The sequence below is a fragment of the Physcomitrium patens genome, chromosome 12 (assembly GCF_059467195.1).
Source record: "Physcomitrium patens ecotype Gransden chromosome 12, ASM5946719v1, whole genome shotgun sequence".
Classification (NCBI taxonomy): domain Eukaryota; kingdom Viridiplantae; phylum Streptophyta; class Bryopsida; order Funariales; family Funariaceae; genus Physcomitrium; species Physcomitrium patens.
In genome coordinates, this window is record NC_143421.1 from 15,688,708 (window position 1) to 15,714,385 (window position 25,678).

The window sequence follows — 25,678 nt, forward strand, 5'->3', positions numbered from 1 at the left end:
AAAAATGTATATTATGTTATCAAATGATATGAATAAATCTTTCTTTTATTGCGCAAGGTAAGTGCTCGTCCCTGGGACACTGTGGATGGACGTAGATATGCACTTGCAGCAGTATCGACTCCACCCTCCTCTTCGAAATCACAATGCAGTAGCAGAAATCCTAGAACATTACACAGGGCTTGAACAAAACACATACCGAAAATTGAATACATATCATACAACTCAGAAATGGCAGGCAGTTAATACATCTACGAGGTAGATGGTGTACATATAGAAGATTGGAAGAGTTTCTCCCAACGTACGAGCATCTGCCTGTCTATACAGTAACCGGTTTTAGAAGCTGCAATCGTTAATCCCGAAGCGTCTGGAAAAGAATCCCTATGAATGTTTCCTTCCCAAACATTATACCGCAGGAACGGAGCTCTTGCTTCCTCGAGATTCGAGGCACTACTCTACTATTACATCTGGTAAGTAGTTACAGTAAGCAAGAGAAAGGGAAATAGACCCAAGAGAGAAACCTTTGCTGAAGTCTCAGCAGAACTTGCCCTCAAGCAGAAAGCAGCAACCACACCCTTCCAACCAGGCTCCACAGAGAGACCAAGGCGCCTGTTTACATGTGGAGAGGTAGAGCGGTAGAACAACCCAATGTTTCCCTGAAACGCAGTTAGGAAGGCCTCGCTCTACTACCCTACACGGAAAAGACTTTACAGGAGGAGGAAAAGAAAAAGGAAAAAAGAAAAAAACACACATACACCAGTTATAACAAGGTAAAAATTGTACAGGTCGCCCAAAATGCACAATTTCGACAAATGCACAATCAAATAGTCTCAAGCACTTTCTCTGTAAACACAAATTAGCATCCTTAGCATTCTTGGTCCCAGATAGCACAGCCTGTACCGATTTGAAAACTTCTCCCATGATATGATTGTTGCAGCTGCTGATGTTGATTGGTTGATAACCCATTCTCAGCGATTCATTTAACTAGCGGAGAGGACCACGATGAAGTCCACTCATCTTGCCACGAAATGATACTTCGAGTATGGTAAGATTGATGCTTAGTCTGTTTACCAAAATATTGAAATCAGCTGAGAATTAGTTTTTGGGTGCCTTCCCATTTCCAACTGGCACAATGGGGGGTCCAAAGAAAATGGAAAAGCTTTCTGGAGGATTTTGAGTCTGGCTCGGTGGAGTAGGAGATGGATGAGGCAGAGCAGGAGCTGTGGGAGTGGCGCTCGCAGTTGCAGAAAAATTAGCTCCACTCGCAGCGCCAGACTCGGAAGAAACGGAGACGTCTGACCCAGCAAGGGGATTCATTGGCCACGTGCGGAGAACTTGTGAGGGAAACGTTGAAGTGCTGATGCCACTGCCGCCATACATACCCGGTCTGCTCTGCGGCCGGATTCCAATACCGCTCATGTCACCACCAAATCGTCCCAACTCAGACCGGCTCCAAAACACCGCACTTCGCCGCTGGTCCCTCAAATAAATGTTTCTCTCTCTCGACGCAGAGACCACAGTCTGGCCAGCACCATGGGTGGAGGGCTCACGCGTTTCACCTACTCCCCACGGCGATAAGTGGCTCCTCCCTCCTTGAAACGTCGGCAAGCTCGACCGTGGTCCTGAGCTTGGACAGTTTTCTGCAGAAGAATTACCTGGGGAAGCAGTAGGCAACACCTGAATCTTCTCTAAGGAACCGTATCTCGACTCTGCAGGAAGGGGACTCATAGCTGCGGAGTCTGGGAGAGTAGATGTGACGCTGTGGCTACTTATACTGCTGCGCACATCTGATTCGACATAAGCAAGATTCGGACGCTCTAGTGAGGCACGAAGGGTGGGTGCAGTTGTCCGCGGAGGGAGGTTGCGAGAGAGCTCAAGATTGAAAGATGATAGTCCACGAGGAGTGGCAAGCTTCTGCGGAACCCTTTGCATGGACTTCTTCAGGGGATAATCTAAACTGAGCGCGCTCCGGCTGCTCATGCTGCTCGAGCTGTAATCCGTTTCTGGTACGTTTCCCAGATTGCGGTCTCCAAGCCTCTGAAGCACAGAGGATTTGTCCCGGGCTTTTGCTGCAGCAAGAGAAGCTTCTTGTGCGTTTAGCTTTGCCAGTCGCCATGCACTGATCCTCACGTTTCCTGACGGTTTCTTTCTGGGTCGCCCAGGGGCATCTGGGTCCACAGTTGAAGGCAGCCTGCTCGGTACCATATCAGGATCCTCATCCTGCCAATTCAAAAAGAAAGGCAACAAATAAAATGTCTCAACAAAGTATTACATCATCTTAAATGGTATCAGTTGAACGAAGGTAAGAGAAGTCTTGAATGATGACTTTAGGGAAAACATTTAGCGACCTGAAATTGGTCCTGAGAATGAAGGCTATCTTTCACAAAACAAAACAAAGCAAAACAAAATCCAATATTCGGAAATATTCGAGAATACATTTCTTGGTGAAAAAGCGCATCATGCATGTGCTGTGTTAAGATATATAAGGACTTTAATAATACATGGTGCGACCAACATCTTAGATGTTCATATAGGCCAATGTCGATGACTTATTATAATCTAGATTACAATTGCATCCCCGTAGATGTGTGATACCTGGTGCTCAACAAATATGCGAGGCGGTGTACACCAGCTACCACCTCCGCGGATTTGAATCCCGATTGAGCTGGCTCCACTTATACCAGTCGTTGTTGAAGCACCAGGTGAGGATAGATAACTATCCTCCTCAGCGCGAGTAATGGATTCGGCCTGAGCTTCAGCCTGGGCTCGCATAGCCACCACATACTCATATGTAGAAATTCCCTGCAGGCATTAAAGAACACTCTTAATACTATTATGACGATTACCACAAACCAATTAAAATGCATCGCGGTTCCACCAAGGAGATGCGAAATGAGGGAAACCGTACCTTTCTCATAAGAATTAGATGAAAGAAAAAGAGTTCTCCTAACGGGATTGAGGCCAGAAAAGCGATCAGTGTGCACATCAGCTGCAGAGAATGTCAAACTCTAAATTAGGAGCACCACCCAGAGGTGAAAGGCAATAGCGAATTAAAGGACTGCATGAGTTTCGTAGCAAAATCTCAGGATTCCGTGCATCATCCGAGGTTGGTGGTTTTCATTCCAAAAAGGACAGGTAGATATTTACCACTACAGCTGCGAATGGAATCATGGAAAACCCATTCCCGAGCTTGTCGTATATCTGATCCAACGTCCCTTTCCTGTCCACAAAGCATCGTATAAAAACAGCCGCTCCTATTCCCCACTCAATCACAAGCTGCGAATCCAACGTGACAGTTCAGTAAGGTTTCTAGCACTCGCAAGAACAAAAATGCCCTAAATCATACCTAACCAAGAAACAGCAGCTTCGACTACAACAAGAGTATTTAAAATATTCAACATTTCTAGGAATATGAAGTTTCAGAGGCTCAAAGTTCCGCTTCATGAGATGATAATGTGCAAGTACGAATGTATCACACCTACAGCTCATCTAAACATAAAATGATGAGCAAAAGAATCATCAGTTCACCAAGAGGAGGCTTGTGGCCATTAGAGCAATAAACGTGGAGTAATTCTTCCTCCCTACACAGTTGTTCAGCCACTGCCACAGCCAAAATGGACACATGGATGAAAATGAGCCTAAAGTGAAACCTAACATGGAGAAAGCCTGATTGCAATGTAACAGTATCACTAGCCTTAAAAAAGAAGGAAAGATGTAAAGAGTAAAAAGTCAAATGATGGTCAATGTGATACCCGACAATGGTGGTCGAAGCCATCAACGCATTTATCGCAGCTCCTACAATGCTTACTGTATTTGCGAACCTGTCGTCCAATACGAAACAACAGATCACTTTTAGCTTGACAAATTTACAAGCTATGGATTAAAGCTTGGAGCAATTGATCATAATGCTAACCAAGATTTTAGAAGTCTAGAAATAAATTTAAAATAATAATAATAATAATAATAATAATAATAATAAAATCCTTAGAACAAATTACCTCTGCATTGCAGAGAGTGCAAAAAAGAATATCTTCTTCGGGAACGGGATGTTCATATTTTTCCTCATTAAAACAGATGTCCTCTTTAACCACCCAACCACAGCACAGCATATAAAGCCCAGCGAAGGAGCATAAACCAGGGGCCTTATGCCAACCGACCCTGCCTTGCTCTGCATGTGATGCTTTTCTCCTGTGTTCTCTCTCTGATTGTAGTGCAGAGAGGGGACTGGATGTGACTGAGGACATGTCACCAGAAATCTGTGAGAAGGAGCTATTTTCATCATGTTTAGACAAGGGCCGATTCTTCAAGACACTCGGGTCTGCGGGGTCGATGCCTGAACAGCGTATGTAGAGAACTAAAACTGTAGCAAACTGCAGGTACAGATAATAACCGTTAATCACGCTACTAGTGTAACTGATCGACTACCGACTGATCCGAAGAGTGTACTGATGGCATCATCTATCCCCACAACACTACCAAATTTGAAGTAAAAGGTGTGGACGAGTCAGTGCTTACCAAGGGGGAATAAAGTGCGAAAGCTGCAGTCTCCAATGCTCCGATCCATAGAAAAGGAGCAAAGAAAACATAGAAAGCGGTCGCCAGAATGAAAAAAACTGTGATCGCCAAAATCTAGACATTATAAGACATTGAACGCTGTAAGTTCTGTGATCAAAGCTTCTGACAAGGATCATGACGCACTGTTGAATGGATACTTCCCTTTCCAAAATCGCAATTCCTCCCAGGATGTGGTGGTGTGTTCATGTGCTAATAATAAACAACCATGTACTCTGCCACCACTAAAAGTGCTCAAATCCATATGTAAAGACAACTGAGCGTTCTACGAAGAATCAGGCCACGACTGTTACATCCGCCTTCGTGTCCAGGCGTGTCTACAGAAAATCAGGCAGCGATGTGTCGAGAACTAGTAGCCAGGTAGGACAGGAGTTGCAGTAGGTGAACAATTCCACCCAGTACTTTTCTAATCGCCTTGAGTGAGTGAGATTTAGCCTTTCAGAAGAAAAGAAAAAAAGTATCCCAGAACAGATTTGGAATACTGATTCACGGCCCTTGCGCGGTCACTGCTGCGCGCACTGCCATTCCCTCGACTCAGCGAATTTCATATTGATGCAAATGATTGATCTAAAAAATCAAAATGGATGTAACAGGGACTGGCTTTAGACGGTCCGGAAAAAGAAACAATCAAGTCATGGGATCTGGCTTGTTTGCCGTCATTGAAACTGGCGCATTGAAGCTAAACAGTGCCTACCACCAACACGAGCTGCTGGTCTAAAAAATTCACCTGAAAACAAGATACAATCAACAATATTTTCAAACATATCTCTATTTGAAAAAAGAGGAGAATAGAATATTCAAACCTGGAACGTGTGCGCTGGAAGCTGCCAGCCATGACGACGCACCATTAGTTCCTGGCAGCATACGGTGGGCTCGACAAGGTAGCGAAGCCCGCATAACTAGCCAAGGGAAGAAGCTCCTCGTTTCCTCTCACTCTCAACACTACGAAACCCTTGAACACTAAAGTTGATCATCGTACCGAAACCCTACTCCTCTCGCTCCGTTTCTCCTCCGCATCCTTTTCCTAATTGCCATCATATTATTGATTTTATTTTATTTTATTTCGCTCGTTGTGATTCCCACTAAGTCCTTCAAATGTGTGAAGGTTATTCGTAGAGGAGAAAATAATATCTCCGACTTCCCATTCACTTCAATCTGCTCCAAAGAAATAAGGAAATCCCCACGAATCTCCACGAATCAATTTCAAGGCAACAAAATGTCGATACACCAGCCAAGAGAGAACTTTCATAGCCTAGCTCTGGGATGGTGACAAAGTATACAGCAGACCCTCAATCCCTCCTTCCACTAGCAAGCATTACACGACGAATACTGAGCAATTGAGCTGTTGTGCAAATTCGTTGGACTCTCAATGAGATCTTAGAGGTGCGAACTGATTGAGTTCTGATTGAAAACGGATAGTATGCTTCCGTCAAGGTGCAGGCAAGATACCTAAGGCCCTGTACACGGATACTACACAGGCGACAGCTAGCATGGAAACCCAATGCACCTCCGACCAACGCTGCAGCACCCAACTCTAGGGCACAAATAAAAGTCTAAAAGCTTTCCAGCCATCGGAGGAAACGAGGGAAAATAAACAAATCCTAAACAATTTTCGCATTACTATCCCGACCAACCTCGATGATCACAGAACACGAACGACAATGAGCTCCAAGGAAAACTACAACCGACAAATTGTTACGCCCTTCAGGACATATCATGCCATCACACGTCAAGGGACGAATCAAAAGGCCCTCACTTCTAAATCTCACAACACCACTCAAGGTAAAAACAAACGAACATACAAATTTGAAAAAAATCTGGAAACAAGAATGATTATATAAAAGAGAAGAACTACCCAATGCACACTAATGCGCAAGAAACCACCCAGGGCCTACAGAAATCGATGCAAGCGGATCTAGCAATTCGAAAAAGGCTAAAACTGTCACCTACGGGCAGCCACCTGCGCCAGAAACTCTAGAACACCCAATTCGGGAGGGGAGCGGTGGTGGAAATAGCGAGACGTTTGAATGCGAGGGCCGCGTGAAGCGTGAGAAGAAGGGAACACAAATTGAGGGAGGGAGGAACGAAGGGGAGGAGGCAAAGCAGCAGGTATTTGGAGCGCGGGCGCTGAGGAGCAGGAGCAAGGAGTCAGAGAAAGCTGAAGGATGCTGCAGAGTTTTCTTTTACGTATCTGCGCAGTTGTCTTGTTGCGCTCCAAGAGGAAAATGCTGCATCACAACGTCTGAAGTTGCGGAGAATTATTTCGAAATCCAGCTCCGAAAAAAAAAATAATACCCCCAAAATAACCTGCACAAACCCAAAAATAAAAATGCAGCGGGGAACGGGGGTTGGGGGGATGAACGACCAGTAGGTTTGAAAGCAGTGATGGTTGACAGTGTCGAGACCCAGATGTTGAATCCTCTGGGCATTTATGGCGCCTTGTTTCCTGTCTCTTCTCGTTCAATTGCGAGCTTCTCCTGTACCCCACTCCCCCCATCCCTGTCCTTCCGCCACTATCGCCATTCTCCCCCACCCCCACACACACACACTCACTTACACCCACAGTTACGCCTTACCTTCTGCTCTCTGATTAGTGAGGATGAATTCAATGCCGCTCAACAGTCTGCAATCTCTCGACGCCAAATTAAGTTTTACTCTATTGCCCACGAAGTTGTTGCTGTTGATGATGATGTTGTTTATGTTGTTGCTGCTGCAGCAGCAGCTGAACGAGAAGACGAAGCCTGGTGTTTTAGTGACGACTTTCTCCGACAATTAGATTTTTATTTTTATATTTAAAGCAAAACATTTGGTGGACACCATACGACACCACCCCCACGTTCTTAAATTTCGATGGCTTCGCATCACCTACCTCTTTCAGATGCTTCAGTTTTCTTTTCTCTTTTTTCCTTTGCTTCTGTGCACCGATCGACTGGAGGGCCACGGCTCCATTCCCAAGGCGAAGCATGCGTCGCCAAATTTCGGTGTCGTCGTCATGGTTCGAACTCTGAATGCACAGTTGCTTGAAATATATATATATATATATATATATATGAAAATGGACAAGCTCGGATTAAGCATTTTTTTCATACTCCATGACCCCACCCTCCACCATTCCTGATGCGAATATAAAGATACTTACGCGTATAAAAACCAATGTTCAAATATTGAAGAGTGTATATATGTGACAATGGCTAATGGACACGGACCGTCACTAATTTACAAACACAGCGCATTCCAATGTATTCCCGAATAATACATTTCCAGCACAATTTTTATTTTCTTCGTTTTTTTAAAATACAAGTCAAGTGGGTGATACTTCAATTCCATTGGGTCTCTCTGAAAGTGGGCCATGTGTGTTGACACATTAAAAGCCAATGGCTTTCCATGGACTTTGAGAAACAGTAACAACACCATGTCCCTTTCATCCACACACTAAAGCCTCACACAATACTTTTTAAACTCATCTATCAATTTGAACACCAAAACCAAGATACCTTGACAATATTAGACAAGCCGCTTACGAATGCTACGTTTCATTAAACCTCGTATCAATCAGTTTTTGTACTTAATACTTACGTACCATCCCATCAATACGGCCCCAATTTGTCAAAAGAAACCCTAATTTGTAGAAATATAATATTAATAAAAATATTATGAAAGAATAATAGGCTGTCGATAACTGACAGAGAGTCGCCTCATGTGTCTCGTACTCAATTATTTTGCAGATTTTCTTACACCGTCAAAAGCAACTGACACTGGGCTCTCACACAGCAAACCACAGCCAGCTTCTGTGGACTCAATAGACTTTAAAACATTAGATGATGTCCATCATCCCATTTAACATTCATCAACTTCATCCATTTTATCTCGTTCACTTTTTTGCTTCTATCTTTATAGTTCCACTTTTTCGCTTCTACACCCCCCCCCCATCGTTTTATTGTTTGCCTTACAAGAATAATCACCCATGTGGTGAAGAGTTTGCATCAAGTACCCCGTTTCTCCCAGTAAAATTCATGAGCCCCTTGCGTCCCCACATTCTTCCCACCCGTTATGCCAGGTGGCACAATGATTCTATCCTAGCTGGCAGTGGACATCTACGTCAGCAATCGTCACCACGGCAGCTGATTCCAGTGTGCTGTCGCTCTCCGATTCCGTGGGGAAAGGGGGTTGTGGGTTCATATTTTTAGGGCTGAGAAAACTTGGGGCTCATGAAGAGGCCAGGTTGGCACTGGGATTAGAATGAATACACTGCTTCCTACTTAGCCACAACCTTTCCAAAGTCGATCCAACTCATGAATCTTTTACTTTGAACGTTAGTCCATGGAATTTCCATGACAATTTACACAAGGGCAAGTAAATAAAAGGTTAAGTGGGGGTTTCGATGTCAAGTGGGAGACATGTGAGAGACAAAAACCCTTTCTTTTATGGACCTAAAATACAATGTTGATGGAAGGAACAGTAAAAAGAAAAGAGTTGAAGTACTTGAACGGAGCGAGCTGCTTTTTGGAGACTGATTGTCTCGTCAGGGACAACTTTGGTTTTGGTTTTGGGCTCAGTGGAGCAGTCAACCATGATCTCCTTTTTTCTGAAAAAGTAACACCAGTGAGAAAGCTTGGAACTATGTTGCCATATTAAGCTATAGCTGGCTGGGTGACGTGGCGATAAATGCCAAAACGGGGACAAAAGTTGGATCAGAGCCAGAGTTTCGAGGCCTTTCTTGTTTTTCTGTGCCCTAATGCCACGTAGGCCACGAGGAAGACTATCTTTGCCATTGCTACTACCCCACATACTACGGATGAACGACGTTCCTCCATACCAATAACCGTCTGTCACCATGCGGGTAAATTTATTAAATCAAATTCGGGTGGAAAATATACCAAATGAGCTGCAATATTAATTGGTTCTAGTTTATTATTCAATTTTATCTGCTAAGATGATTCTGAGTTTTATTTTTTCAAGTTGAACACCATGTAATCATTCATGGATTGCCATTTTTAATATAAAACAATGCATTGAATTCACAAAATTGGATCACGTCAAAAATTTAAAAACCACGACCAAGAAAGATCGACATTGTTCTCTTTAGCTATTTTCGATTTGGGAGATCGCAAGGCCATTGTTACAGCGAACCCACTCAAAAGAATTTGGCTCTTAGTAAGCCCCACCATGTTAAGGGACAGACACCCAAACTCATCCATCCATTTCACGTTCTGTTCGTTCTGCTACCTTCATGCGGCTGCTTTAGGCAGGGAGGGGGTGGTTCCCATCCACTCACACTTCGATTCATCCATAATAACACGGCATTCATTCTATAATACCACACATTCATCGATTTGAGCAGGCAGGTATGTAATGGCCAAGGAGACACCTGACAAGAGGGTCCAGGAGGGGCGGGTCCCACATCCCACTGGATTCCGTTTCTGTTCCCATCTTAGGTTGTGGTGGGACTGACCGGCCTACTGGCCAGTTGCTTCGTAGGCTTCATATCCAAAATTTGTGCTGCCCACATGTGGCGCCTCTTCCTTTGCTGAGCTCATGTTTTTAGTACCACTCCTCTCCCCTCGAAAAAAAATATCAGGAAAAAGGGAAAATAAAAGTAAAAGACAAATGGTGGAACTTAAATTTAGGGCGTTGTCGCATGTTATGGAAGCGTACATCTTTGTAATGCTCGTGGTTATAGATTACGATGAGCTGGAGTGGACGTTCTGTTGAATGAGATGAACGTTTGACAGATTATTACTGGTGGATGGATGACTGAGACAGTGTGTATGGATGGATGTTTGTAATGGGGAAGTTCTTGAGGTGCTTTGTGTTGAGAATGTTTAGAAAGACACAAGAGAAGTAGTAAGTAATACACACACACACAAGAGTAATAGTAAGTAATACACACAAGAGGGTTTCTAAGGAGAGAGAGCTTCACACATAAAAAACACTTGATCTAGTTGTGTCTCGAATACAAGAGGAGAAGGAGAGAGGATAAACAGTTCTTTTCCACTACATTCCAAATACTGTAGCTGTAATATTTATTATAGTCTACAATAAATATTATGGAGAGCGCAAGCTACATTTAATGCTCTCAATACTCCTCATCGCTCATCATAATATTTACATAATATAAAATTTGTATAGAATTATGATTTATACTTTTTTGTAATCTTGCAAGTTCAACAATTCTTGCCTCATTAAAACCTTATCTAAGAAAACCTTATTGTATTTAAGGACAAAACCATAGATGAAGGAAAAAGAATACAACATCATTTTCCTTAATTATTTAAAGAACTCATTAACTTTCTTATTCATGAAAAGCAAGTTGTTGCATACCAATGCCATAAGTAAGTTGATGATGGTTGCTTAATGGAAGAGCTTTGATAAAGAAATCAGCAAGGTTATTTGCAGATTCAATTTTTTTAATTATAAGTGCTTGATTAGTAATCAAGTCATGGCTATAACTAAAATATTTTGGATCAATATGCTTTGTCCTATCATCTTTAATGAAACCAACTTGCATCAGTGCAATACAAGCACTATTATCTTCATGCAAGATAGTTGGAGAATCATCATATAAAAATCCACACGTTGTTTGAATGAATTTATCAATTGATCGCAATGAAATACATTCTCGAGATGCTTCATATAAGGCAATAATTTTTGCATGGTTGGATGAAGTTGCAGTTATTGTTTGTTTCATTGATTTCCAAGATTGCAACTCTATGTCTTAAAAATACATATCATGTTTGAGATTTAGTTCTTACAATATCAGATTTATATCTAGCATCACAATATCTAATCAATTTTGGAACTGCAGATTGTATATAGTATAATTCTAAGTCTTTAGTATTTTTTAAATAATGTAATAAATATTTGATACCATTCTAATGTCGTAGTATTGGACGTGCACTATGTCTTACAAGAATACTAACTACAAATGGAATATTTGATCTTGTAGATGTAACCAAATATAAAAATGCTCCAACCGTTGCGAGATATGGATATTGATCTCTTAATATTTTTTCTTCTTCTTCGCATGGACGGTATGGATCATAACCATTACGACCACATTCAACCATTAGTGTGAATAATGGATAAGCATTAATCATATTGAATCTTTGTAAGATTTATCTAATATACTTTAATTGGTAGAAAAAAATGCTACCATCTATTAGATGCATAATCTGAAGACCAATGCAAAAAGTTTTTTTTTCCTAGCATTTTCATCTCAAATTCACATATAAGTAGGTTTTTTTTTATCTCATTTGATAAATAAACAAGAGATTAGTGGATCACTTACAAACTTATTTGTAATTAAATGATCTCAAAGACATTGATACCACATGCATCTAAATTGTTTTAAATCGTACAAGGCCTTATATAATTTAATACCATGATACTGTCTTCCAACAGATCCATTTGGAGTTCCTATTTCTAAACCAAGTGAAACTTTCATATAAATATTTGCATCAAGAAAACCATATAGATATGCAGTTACTACATCCATTAGATGTATCTCAAGGATGGTATGAATTGCCATTCCAATAATATATTGAAATGTAATTAAATCCATGATTGGAGAATATGTAGATTCATAATCAATGCCAAATTGTTGAGTAAATCCTTGAGCTACAAGACAAGCTTTATAGTAGGTTATTTGACCTTGAGCATCTCACTTGCATATTAATACCATCTTATATCCCATAGGGCAAGATATAAGAGTGTCTACAATTGGATCAAAGAATTTCTTCTTACGCAAAGAGGCATATTCCTCATCAATAGTAGTTTTCCATTTTGACTAGTCAGAGCGACGCATTGCTTCCTTGATGGTTTCAAGTTCAAAATCATATTCTTTGCAAGAAAAGGCTTCTATAATCATACATATAAATGATTCATCTACTGTAATAGATGGTCTGTCCAAAATATCATCTGTAGTACAATAAAAAATAGATAATTCTTTACTCATCTTATTCTTATTTCTTCCAATTCTAAGATTGTTTTTCACAAGAATTGAAGGTATATATGCATGGATATATCATCATGAATTGGTTGTCCTACAGAATGAGTGGCAATTTCTTAAAAAATAATAGCAAGATTGGTCAATATTATAACTTTCTTCTTATGTAGTTGCTTATCTGGTCCACGAGTTTTTTTAGTTGTAGTTGTTTTAACTTAAGGTATTGTCGTTAGTAGTATTACAATCTGAGTAGGTACATTCTAAGTATCATTAATAGGAACTCTTCTAATTCTATATACATCATTGAGCCATCAGGTGTTTCATCTGCAATCTATTTTAGTTGCAAAATCTTAGCAACTTCAGTTTCAGCCAAAGATGTCCTAGGATCGAGATTCATTGTAAACGTTTCTAGTACTTCAAATATAAGTACTTTATTTCTTTGTTGATTGGATACTCCTTCTTGAAGAGATGGAAATACATTCTCTTCAAAATGACAATTTTACAAACATGCACATAATAATGTGCCAGTTGATGGATCAATAATATGAATAATGCTTAATGAATCAAAACCAATATATATGCCTTTTTGTTGATGAACTCTAATAGTACACCATTGAGGTTTTGGTACTAGAATCCAAACATAGAAACTAAATACTTGTAAGTAAGATACATTTGGAACATGACTTGAAATGAGCTCATGTGGTGAAATAATTTCAAGAAAGAAAGGTAGAAGCATATAAATGTTGCAGCATGTAAAACTCCATGACCCCACATAGATGCAAGTAAATTTTCATGAAGGAAGAGTGGCCAGGTAATGAGTTGTACATGCATTATAAATGACTCTGCAAGTCCATTTTGAGCATGTTCATATGGAATACAATATGTCAACTCAATTCTTGATGAAGTATAATAGTCTTCAAAAGACTTTGATCCAAATTCTTTTGCATTATCCATATACAATATTTTTATAGTATAATCAAGAAATTATGCTTGAAAACAAATAAGCATAGATATAAGATTGGCAAACACTATGTTTTGAGTTGATAATAATGAAATATATGATTGTTTACATGATGTATCTACAAGGACCAAAAAATAACAAAATAGTCTCGATATTGGATTAATATGACCACAAATATCACAATGCAATCTTTCAAGCATTGGTGGTATTTATTGTGAGAGTTTCCAAATTGAAGGCCGAGTAATCATTTTACCTTGATTACATACACAACATAATTTCATAGAGTCTACATCGACAAGTTTTAAATTATACCCAGTTATACATGGAATGATCTTTCTAAATATTGTAGATCTTGGATGTCCCAATCATCCATGCTAGAGAAAAGCATGACTCTCTGTAATAGATGATGCAAAATTAAATATAATGGGAGGCCAAATCACAATTTGATATAAACCATTTTCTGTAGCAAAAGCTTTTTCAACAATTTTATGGTTCTTCGCATGAATCAAAACCTCTTTTCTATTTAAAATGGTAGTCAAGAGGTGATAACCATTGCTATGCACATCTTGATAGCTAATTAAACTCCAAGGTGTTAAGGGTGTAAACATCATATATTTACATTTTATGATGGAACCCGCAAGTAATTTTACCATCACTAAACTGTCTTAGAAACAAAATGTATTTGCTCTAGTCATGGTCATCATATTTTTAGTTTGCCAAGTTGAAGATTTTTCAATAAAAAATCATATATCCCATGGGATAGTATGTATTGTTGCAGAATCAATGAATGCATCATTTGATTCATCATTAGAGGTTTTGTCATTCATATTAGCTTCTAAGTCATCAGCAACAATTGAATCCATGGATGTATCCATAGTATGAACTTCATAAGCCTTAGCTCGTAGTTTCTTATTTTCTTGGAACATTTTAATAAAATATTTTGAAGTACGGCACACATGTGCTAAATGTCCAATCATTCCATACTTATGGCAATAATGCATCTCTGATTTTTATTTTTTAATATAATTAATAGTAGAACATTTATTCTTTCCATATGGATAAAAATGGTCATGATTATGACTACCTTAATACTTATAAGCACGTTTTCCATGTTTATATAATTTTTTCTTTGACTTTGAAATATTAAGTGCATGAGATTCTAGAACTGTGGTTCCAATAGGACGAGCTTCCACATTACGCAAGAGTAGCTCATTTAGCTTCTCCGCAAGAAGTAGATAAGACATGAGATCAGAATGACTCTGAAATTTCATGCTCATGTATTGTTGTGCAAGCACAACAAATACAGGAGGAAATGTAGATAAAGTTTCTTCAATCATTTCTTCTTCAGAGATGCTTTGTCAATATAATCGTAATTATGAGATAATACTATACATTTCACTATTGAAAGTATTTAAATTTGGAAAATCCAAGACATATGAATGTGTCCAATTATGACATGCACATAGAAGGAAAATGGTCTTTTGATGATCACACCTGGATTTAAGATTCTTCCAAAGTTCTGCAAGATCTTCCATTTCCAAATATTGATGTTGTAATGGAGGTACAAGATGATGATGAAGGAGAAGATGTACTTTCCAACAAATAGCAAGAGGAATAGAAATACTTATTGTAAGAGATTCTTCAAATATAATGGCATCCGAGAGTTGTTCTATAGATAAATTTATTTTTACCATTTTTATCCATAATAGATAATTATTTCCATCCACAATCAATGGTGGAAATAAAAGAACTTAAAAAATGTTGGGATGTACTAGTAATAGTTGAAACCATAGTAGAAGCAGTTGAAGATGTTGAAGCACTCATTATAAATAAATCTGTAAAGAAAATACAAGATCAAGTAAAAAAGTTAAGTAAAATATACCTTAAAATATAAAGTCAAATAAAATAATAAATTTAAATTTTAAAATAAAAAATGTTATTATTATTATTATTATTATTATATTTTATTATTATTATTTTTAACAAGGTTGTGGATTGTGGCAGTAGAGCAATAGTAGGATGGTGGCGACAAGGTGGCAGTGGGCAGTAGTGATAGCCATAAGGTCGGTGGCAATTGGCGGCAGTTTGGTGACAATTCGGTGGTATGCGTGAGGCGCAGCAGGGAGGTTGGGCTGGAGCAAGTATTCTAAACAAGCAAGGCAGAGGGTGGAGTAAGTACTCTAAGCAAGCAACGAATGTGTGAGGGGCCAGCTAAAAGTGCATCAAGATCATGAGTTAGACATGGAGCAAGAGTAGCAATAAGTTTAAAGAGTAGATCAAAAAACATTGTGATAGTGTGTAGAAGAGAGTTGTGTTGATAATGTATTGAGAATGTTTATAAAGACACAAGAGTAGTAGTAAGTAATACATACTCACACATACAAGAGTAATAGTAAGTAATACACACAAGAGGGTTTCTAAGGAGAGAGCTTCACACATAAAAATTACTTGATCTAGTTGTGTCTTGTATATAAGAGGAGAAATGAAGAAGATAAACAATTCTTCTCCACTACATTCCAAATACTTTAGCTACAATATTTACTATAGTCTATATTAAATATTATGGAGAGTGCCGGCTACATTTAATGCTCTCAACACTTTAAAGATCGATTTGCTAGTTGTAAGGATTTCGTTCTTTGTGGCATAGAATACGTTCATTCAAGATAACTTCATCCATCCATGTTTAATTTTTAATCTTTTATGAAAAACCGATTAACTTTGAAAGTTATACTGAGGACATATATATATTTCATACATTCCTCGATACATTTTGCATGATAAATTATATTTCAAAAGTACACGAACATTCCAACAAACATGTATCATTCTTTTTATCTTTCTCATTTCCAAATGACATTCTAATGCAGGTTGACATATCTAACAGGTTGTATACAGATTGTTTGATTCATTTCTATTATCCATTTAATATCAGTAGAATTTGGAATCTATTTATATTTTCATCAGAATGATAAAAAAAGCTTATACTGATAAGTTTTCATGTATACTATGCAGTGTGATCGTGTGGGTGGGCAGTTCCAATTCCAAACAATACAAGAAACTTTATACACATTTGTGTATGTGTACAGACACATACATACATACATTGATTCTTTCTTAAATGAGTTTGGTGAATATGTTGGATATTGAATGTGTTCAACTGTGCTACTTGGGCCTGAAACTTTATCCTATTGCACTATATATCTTTGAACGCATCAAATAATGCATATATTTAGGAGCAAGGCACAACAATGAAAATTCATCATACAACTAAAGGAGCCCTTGAAAACATTTGACTAATCATTCAATCAACAAACTAAAAAGTCAAAAACTATATATTTGTTCGAGTGGGATCCTTACAACAAAATTAAAGAAACGTTAGTTCAGTCTAATGAAATATATAATTTACTCTACTTGGCTTTTTTTTAAAGTAGTACTAGTAACGATCATAATAGTATTAATAATCATAACAGAATCACAGACCCTACGGGTTAATAAAAGAATTATTATGCTAAAAATGACGTGGCAAGTAGTTGACTTGGGGGGAGGGGGTTTTCGGCGAAGCCGCGCCGTGTCAGTGCAAGCCGAGGAACTGCAGAATGAGTGTGGAGACTGTCTGCAACCTGGTTGAATGGGAGGCGCAGTGTACCCAGTGTATTCATTTGGCGGCCTTGCCCTCATGATCCAGCCCCCTTCTCCTTGAGCTTGCAGGTGTTCTGGCCTCCATCAAGTCTCTTCTACCCAATTCCAAACAACCGCGCTCATCATCAATGCAACCCACAAAACAGAAAAGAGCCATAAAATCTCGGCGTTTGGGGGTCGAATGTGGGTGCAGCTCATCAGAATCACAGTTGTGGGTATACCCGGATCGTCAATATTGAAGCATGATGATGTTTGTAATAATTCGGGAGAAAAACGAAGACCGGCTCATTAAATGGCTCTGAAACAGCGGCAAAAGGGGGTGGGGGGAGGGGGGATTCAACAAACGTACTTTCTTGTTGGGGACAACTCAGGCTCCGGAGCAGTAGCTCAAGTGTGCTAATCTGTGATAGCAGACACGGAAAGAACCCTGGCTTGTTGTCTGGTTCCATGCTCAGTACTGTGCTTTTTTACCAGACCAGCAGCATGTAATCCTTGTACTTCGGCAGACATCAGATGGTTTGTACAGAAACCCCTCACAGGAAATGTCCATGTTCCAGCGAATCGCAGAAGAATTACCGTAGCATCAAACCTGCAAATTGCAGGTACAGGTCGTTTCAGAAAACTGCGTGCTCAATTTTACCGAGCAGAGCAATCTTCGATTCGGTTGTGTGAAGCAGGTCATGCGCCAAACTCTGTCTATCGCCATAAGAACAACCATCTGCTGCACGCGCTTGCACTTGAATTTTTTTTTTTTTTTTTTTTTTTTTTTTGTAGAGACTGAAGGAGAACGGCAGTGTAGGGACGTCCTTTAATCTACTTGGAAATAATTGGGTTGGTATGAGTTTATCAACCACTGTACCACCGGTCTAAAGAGCAGGTGACATCATAGCAGATCTATTGAATGCTTGATTCATTACCACTTTTCTAAGTGTGCGCAGAATTAGAATCACCATGGGTCAGTGACTAAATTTATAGAGCGCTTCTGGGGAGACGTCCTCACCAGAAATGCCTTCTCAAACCATTCACAACTTTGCACCCTCGGTTGACTCAAAAAGATCATGCACTATTGTTCATAAGCTCATTGGGTTGTTAAGGTTACGATAATTAGCAGTACAACGGCTAGCATTGCTTCAACCACAGCATCGAGTCATTGCAAAGCAGGTTGTTCCAACCACAGCATCGAGTCATTGCAAAACAGGTTGTTCCACTGCATGAAAGCAAGAGCAGGTCAGGAAAAAGGGAAAAGTAGACCTTCATAAAATCCTAGGCCATCTCCTCACCAAAAGCTCAGGAACAGACAATCGTAAACATCGAAATTACGACACAATCCATAACATGGAGGTCCTCGTCTGGCTTGAAGAAATAAATTAGATGGAGCTCGATTTAAGAGGCAATAACACATCTCCAAATGTGCAGTCGTTTTTCTTTAAAACATAGACAAGGTACATGTAAGGAACCCTGGACAATCACAGCACTTTGATTTAAGAATAATTCCCAACAAACGCATCTACACTCTACATGGACTTGCCTTGCTGGAATTCGAATGTCCCACCCTGTCCTTGTACCAGAGGTTAACCCTGATTTAAGTGTTGATCAAACACTGCCTACAAATAGGTCTTCAAAATCTTCTGTTGCAGCAATAATAATCTCAAGATCTCGCCGGACACCTCAATTCACTGATCTACGTTCTGTGAAAATATGCATGCCAAGAATATGAAGCGGGATCATACACCGAAGCTCTCATACAAGAGCACATGCCAAAGGCTCTAAAATAGTATTGGTTTTTTTTTAAATAAATAAAAAAAAAAAAACCACTAGGACCAATAAAATTACAACGCAGAGAAACATTTGCGTAACATTACAAACCTGCATATCATCTCGGACCAGAAAGTTCAACAGCATGAAGATTCTCTGTGGAATCTAAAATCCATTGTGATGTTTGGCGGGTTGGCATATCGTAGTCTTGCTTCCGAATAACTTCCACCTTCTGCCATTCCTCCCAGCGCTCTGCTAGACCATCTCCTTCCAGAATGTGCACAACATCACCCATTTTTGGCCGATCTACTGGAGAGCCTTGAGTGCAGAGTAGTGCTACCTGCGCCAGGAAGTAAATATTGACACCCAATATTTTAGAAAGGTTTCACCTATTACAGAATAAACATTGTAGGTGTATAGCAATTTCTGTCGCGACTTATAAACAAAATAAAGGATTTTGGGGCTAAATTGGGCTAAACATAAATGGCAACTAATAATGTCTCGACAAAAAGTTCGTTAAGACCTGCTAATTTTGAAACAGAACGTACTACACATTTATCAATCCGTTAAATTCTAGTGCACGATGCCTGCTAAGAACATGAATTGAAAAATTACATCTACAATTTTACCTGAATTAGCTCTTCAACTTCTTCCTCATCGTAATTTTTCTCAAGATCAGGGTCTACCAGAATATAGATCTTATGTTCCCCCAATAAATTTGTCACCTGATTACATCGTTCAGAGTGTTGGTCAGAACGAATCCTTGAACAGAGCTAATGAACCCAGTGTGTAGCGGAAGTCCCAAGTCTCACCATCCATGCAAATTCGTCGACAATTCAAGCACACCTCAATTTCGCAGTATTATATATCGTGACCTCACCCAAAAACATGGTAGCATAAGATGACCATTGTAGATAGTAATCATGCACAGCTTACCCAATCCAAGAGCATCGCACCACCAGCATTAGCCATGCCGGACAAGTCAAAAGCACGTCGCCCAGTGACAAGCTCCAGTAAAAAGATTCCATACCCAAAAACGTCCGTCTTCTCCGACGATTTTCCAGTGGAAAGATATTCTGGTGCTATGTGGCCGATAGTCCCAACCACAGCAGTCGTGACATGTGCGTCTTTATAATCCATCAGTTTAGCAAGACCAAAATCTCCCATTACTGCTTCAAATTCTTCGTCCAAGAGAATGTTGGCAGCCTTAACATCACGATGGATAATTTTTGGGTCACAATGATCGTGCAAGTACGATAGCCCTCGGGCAGCTCCTAGTGCAATTTTCTTCCTAGTCTGCCAACTCAGAGGGCGCTCTCCATCCACACGTTCTGCACAAATCCACAAGTTCTTGTGAAAAATGAACTTGTTGCACAAACCTCCTATTTACAAGAGTAAGAACTACCGAAATCTTGACCTGAGAGATCATCAAGTGTAATCAGCAAATTTCTCAGGATATAATGGAAACAGACCTCGCAATCGAGAGGCAACACTCCCATTCCCCATGTACGGGTACACAAGCAACCGTTCGGTAGAGGAAGTGCAGTATCCACGAAGCCGTAATAAATTTCGGTGTACTGCCATACTAATCATCTCAACCTGATTCGCCATGCATCTTTGATGTTAGAATCAGAAGCAATGTCAAGTAGTAAGGGCCTTAAATCTGCATCTAAATCGTGCCGACTGATATCACGTAGAGCCTAGAAACTGTGGTCGACTTAGCTAATTAAGTGCTTTGGCTGCAGGGTATACCTCATTTTGAAACTGCAGCTCTCCTCGAGGAGAGCGTTGCTCTTTGAGGCGTTTGATAGCCACGAGCGTCCCGTCTGCTAATCGGCCTTTATAAACCATTCCAAACCCACCACGACCTAAAATGTTTCTGTCGCTGAAGTCGTCTGTTGCCACCTGAAGCTCTCTCAGACTATGACGTCTAAGCTGTCCTAATTGCATCTCTGGATCTTCTTCAGCTGTAATCATGAAGAATTGATTGTTAGAATACATGGACTGAATATGGCAGGTTCAGCTGCACCTTATGGCATAGTTCACGTACTGAAGAATAAAGGATGTAGAACAAATGTTATCATCTAAACTTTCAGACGCCTTCGAAACCAGAACTAGCAGAAAGCAAGCAACTAATCAACCAATGACGTAGTCTACGGCCAGTAACTTCAACAGAAGTGGCACTTCAACGATAGAAACTCCAGATTTAAAGATTTGTGATAGCGCCTCCTCGCTAAAGATTATTTCTGACTGATAATTCAGTTAAAAGGGACTACTAATAAGCCTTGGTCACATAAATTTAAGAAAGTGTATCATATAGTTACCCTCACTCCTTTTAAAGAAATACCATGGTAAATAATAATAATAATAATAATAATAATAGAACCATAATCACAATAACACTAGAATCTTTTCGAAAACGGTCCTAAAAGCTGCAGAAAAAGTAGAATAACTATAGTTTATTCGAGATTAGCTTCACAATCTCAACAGTTACCAGCAACATCAAAGAAGGCATCAAGGGGCCTCCGGCGACGCCACCACGCATAAGCAATGGCAGGAATCGAGAATAACAAAGCGGCACCTGCGGCAACACCACCTGCAATAGCTCCTGTACTTGTTTGTTGACCTTTCGCTGCATGAAGCATGAGAGAATGTAAAACACATGCTGTCAAAATCTACGAAGCCCTAAAAATGAGAGTGCCGTTCACTTCTTAAGTGTTACCAACCGTATATACCAATACTGATGATCAATACAGAAAACGGTAATCTAGTACCAAACCATGAGAAACAGGGAATGGAAAGGGAATACACTAACAGATACCAGGTGCTAGGATAATACTACATTTTCTATTCAGATAAATCTCTGATCGGACGTCAATATTACTGGCCTTTCTATCAACCCCGTGTACACAATCAAGTAATTAAGATCTGGACCGTTTCCCAGAATAGTGTACTTCAGTACGATCCAGACACTACAACGCTCAGGACTTCCCGCAAATACATACCCGACTGCCAATATGTACTTTGTGGAGGTGGAGGCGTGAACGGAGGAGGAGGTGGGAATGGGGGTTCTCCAGGGCACGGTTTGCCGACCACTGATCCGCACAGACCGTCATTTCCCAAAAAACTGCATACGACGCAAATAATGTAATTCGAGACCGTGTTCACTAGTCAAAGCATTATCAAATTCATAGATCACATGACACAAGGGGAAAAGCTCAAATGATTCCAGAATCTCTACCTGTTTTCAGAAGTGCCCATTGAGGCGCCCAAACATGAGCATATGATGGGCAACTTCACATACATTGTTATTAAATGTGAAATTGATATAGTTTAAATCTTGTCAGATTACCACGGATCATCTCAGGTGTTTAAGATAATTGTTCAATGTGGGTCAAGAGACCTGCTTATGAAGTTGGTGTAAGCTGACGCTAGCAACTTCAAACAGCTGTTAGACTCTGAAGGTGATTACTGAGGAAATAGTAAAAGGGATTGTAGTACCTGATGGGTGTGAATAATGAAAAGGAGCCATACGTAGGAACGGGTCCAGATAACTTATTGTACGAGAGATCCCTGCACTTCGTAGTAGCAAGAGTTACAAACAAGACTACAAACCCAAAACTACGACTGTAGTGAATCTGAGTAAATTTAGGAGAATCGGGACAACGAGAAAATGCAGCGAGTATCATAACAGGCTCCTAAGAAGATGAAGACCGTAAGGAACTTACAAGACTTGCAATCCTTGAATGGCGGTAAGAGAAGCAGGAATGGATCCGGTCAAGCTATTGTTGTTCAACCGACTGTCCTCGATTCACAAGACACATCCATATGCAAAAAAAGCCAAGATTCTTCAGAACCAAGCTCATAGAGGAGATATCGAAGGAGAATATAGCATTACATTCAATCTTTATAGAAGTGCCATTCTCAAAACTTAAATAGACTAGAACTTGGTTGATAAAACACACATGATCATCAATACCAATTATTCTTAACAAGCAAAAGACGGTTAAAGGGCTATAACAAACTTCCGGCATCTAACCAACAGCGCAATTAGTGAGGATGAAATCAAAAAAAATCGCATTAAGTAAATACATCAACACTGAATGTTATGAAAACGTACAGAAATCGGAGATTGCTCAGCTGTCCAAGACTATCTGGTATTGGGCCAGTAAAGTTGTTTTGATAAAGATCCAGACTAACAAGAGCACTGATGTTTCCCAGCTCTTTAGGAATTTGACCAGTAATGTTGTTACTATACAACACCCTGCGATGATGATAGCGAAAATTGCATCAGAAATAAAGATTCAAAATAGAAACCAGCCCCTCTTCTTGAAAGGTCGCCTCTCTAAGCAGATATCTGCTTCAGTAAGCTTTTCTATCATTACGTGTAACTTACAAAGCAGTAAACATAGAAACGTTTGCGGCTTCCGATGCCAATATAATAGCTGTCCAGCGTACTCACAGGTATTGTAGCTTCGTAAGGACCCCAAGTTGCGGCACTAATGTTCCTGATAAACCAGCATTTCCTAAATCCCTGAAAAGAAAATTAAAATTTGAAGTAAATTTTTTAAAAAAAAAGATAGAATCACTTGCTTTGCCTTACTGAGATTTGCAGCTCTCTCAATTCTGAGTGATATAGTAATTTCATATGATTAATAGCACTCTTACTAAAGTCTACGCGAAACAAAACGAAGGAGAAAAAAAAAGACAGTGAACAATTCACAGATTCACATGGCTGCGTGAAGCTACAAGAGTCGGTCCACTCCAAATTGAATGTGGTGTGCATATGCAAAGACTAAGGAAAATCAAATTACGAAATATATGTGTAGAAGTCCAAGTCGTAGATGCAATTAGAGGACGAGGTACAAAACAGACTCACACTCGAATGACGTTCAATTCGTCATTGCAGGTAATATAAAACCAAGTGCAGGGGTTTACAAGATCTGGCACCCAACTCTGCAGCACGTTGCCATTATCAATCAAATTTTGCCGAAAAGCATTGAGTGCATCTCCTGCACAGCCAACATCCCACGCCGTGATAAGCAGGCTTGACATATAAAGATTCTGCAATTACAGAACAACTTCTCTATATTTGTAATTAAAAGAAACTTCACTAAGAAGGGTGCGCTTACAGCACCTGACTCGCACAACCTCAAAATGAAATGCATAAAACACAGCGATTGTTGACAATAGGAAGCACTACACTAGATTTCATACGGAGCCACCACTTGTACGGAATCAATTCCACCAGACCATTTCTACGTTTGTGACTGTATCACCGGGCGTAATTCCCGAGTGGGAGCGTTAGATTAAACTATATAGTGTACGCTTCATCAAACGACTGTAGTATGCTGAAACCAAGATATGCGTAGAAAGGTGTAAATGCTTTCATAGACAAAAAAAAAAAAAAAAAAAAAAAAAAAAACGTTAGAATATGTATGTTTGACTTTGCATGGAATCCAAATTGCTTCTAATCTCTCTCTCACCCTCATATCTACGGACATAGATTGCAGTATTCCACGACGGGAGGGAGCGAGAGGGAGAGAAAAGAAAAGAGAGCGAGACTCGGAGAGAACATTTATCCTGTGTGATGCGGAGTAAATAAACCCTAAACATAGCTCAGATTAACAGCGGAGGCAAATTGTGAGCCATCCCAGCTGCACATGAACAACCAGTTGAGTCAACGCTGGGTCCAGCAACAGGCCAGCATTTCACACCTCAATATGACCCACCAAAATGATAGTAGTCCTATTTCAACACACCTGGAATTGCAAATCCCACTGGAGCAATTCACGTGGAATCTAGCAATTACGGTCCAACAATTCCAGGGAAGAGGTCTGTCACTCTGTGCCAACATCCCCCTCTGGACCCCACAACTACACCAGCTCAAACCACATAAAATCTTCTTCAACACTTCCCTTCGTATGCATTCGCAGGTTGCCGACTAAACCCGACATCATGAACCCCAAATGGGCAAGACCCAGCCCAGAGTTAGACAGCAACTGACCCTCGACATTGCCCAATACTCCGATGGGCATCAGCGCGATTAGGAAGAGAGGGCGCCACCATGCCACATCCTCCTTGTGAGGCATGGCTAAGAGCGTTGACCCTCCAAACCAGACCCACTCTCCAACTCCTTCCTATACCTGCTGCTCCTCCTACGCATCACCATCCCTCGGCAAAATCCTCGTAGACACACAAACACCTACACATCCCTTACGCCGTGCTCAACCTCCAAATCCACCTCCTCCATTTCACAACTTCCCAGAGATGCTGCTCCTGATGCTGCTAATGGTTCTCCCACTGGACTCATGTTTCTCTCGACGCAACCCACATCCACAAGCACACACACATCGACACCGACTGACTAACTGCTCCTTTCGGCAACGAGTTTCGCAACCTGCTCTTCCACGACCACATCAATGCAACAACAATGTGTCTAACTAAGTTGTGTGGGTCCTGCACATGAAATCCAAGCTTCTTCCTTCTTCGTCTTCTTTAGATGCCTCCAAGCCTTGAAATCCACGTGCTCCGCCAAGTGAGGATGAGCTTGGAACCCGGTTTTGATGAAGAATTCAAGGAAATTCCAGCCATGGATCTTCATTTATCCATCCGATATCTTGCTTCATGGATGAATGATAATAATAATAATGCCGAGACTAGTAAAGGTTGCAATTCCTAAATCAATGGTAGACATGAGAAAGGATGGTGAAACCCCAAAAAACAAAACAAAGCCAACTTTGTAGTCATTCTTATGATTATTATTATTATTATTATTATTTTTTTTTTTTTGTTATTTGAACTATGGG

General features: G+C 40.1%; 2 protein-coding genes across 12 annotated transcripts; both read right to left on the minus strand.

The window, feature by feature from the left end:
- Positions 1-216: 216 nt before the first annotated feature.
- LOC112289238 (protein S-acyltransferase 21) lies at positions 217-7,281 on the minus strand. Of its 3 annotated transcripts, XM_090255013.1 has the most exons (11): positions 6,935-7,074; positions 6,516-6,811; positions 5,373-5,724; positions 4,513-4,626; positions 3,996-4,367; positions 3,750-3,818; positions 3,526-3,597; positions 3,145-3,273; positions 2,906-2,986; positions 2,593-2,799; positions 217-2,217 (listed from the first exon to the last, which is right to left on the minus strand). In XM_090255013.1, exons 3-11 carry the CDS (start codon positions 5,415-5,417, stop codon positions 1,093-1,095), a joined length of 2,214 nt encoding a protein of 737 aa, XP_090111139.1. In that variant the 5' UTR covers positions 5,418-5,724; positions 6,516-6,811; positions 6,935-7,074; the 3' UTR covers positions 217-1,092. The 3 variants fall into 3 exon arrangements, with proteins under 3 accessions (XP_090111139.1, XP_024390062.1, XP_090111140.1); XM_024534294.3 differs by lacking the exons at positions 6,516-6,811; positions 6,935-7,074 and adding an exon at positions 7,146-7,281; XM_090255014.1 differs by lacking the exon at positions 6,516-6,811 and having other exon boundaries at positions 6,935-7,075.
- An 11,215-nt stretch (positions 7,282-18,496) lies between these two features.
- Positions 18,497-25,355, minus strand: LOC112289240 (LRR receptor kinase BAK1). Of its 9 annotated transcripts, none has more exons than XM_090255016.1 (14): positions 24,877-25,345; positions 23,749-23,881; positions 23,332-23,403; positions 22,990-23,133; positions 22,598-22,669; positions 22,371-22,442; positions 21,875-21,996; positions 21,451-21,501; positions 20,622-20,836; positions 20,342-20,468; positions 19,806-20,200; positions 19,499-19,594; positions 18,981-19,209; positions 18,497-18,802 (listed from the first exon to the last, which is right to left on the minus strand). In XM_090255016.1, exons 1-13 carry the CDS (start codon positions 24,959-24,961, stop codon positions 18,988-18,990), a joined length of 1,806 nt encoding a protein of 601 aa, XP_090111142.1. In that variant the 5' UTR covers positions 24,962-25,345; the 3' UTR covers positions 18,497-18,802; positions 18,981-18,987. The 9 variants fall into 9 exon arrangements, with proteins under 9 accessions (XP_090111142.1, XP_024390068.1, XP_024390066.1 ...); XM_024534300.3 differs by having other exon boundaries at positions 18,497-18,742; positions 21,364-21,501; XM_024534298.3 differs by having other exon boundaries at positions 21,364-21,501.
- Between the last annotated feature and the right edge of the window lie 323 nt (positions 25,356-25,678).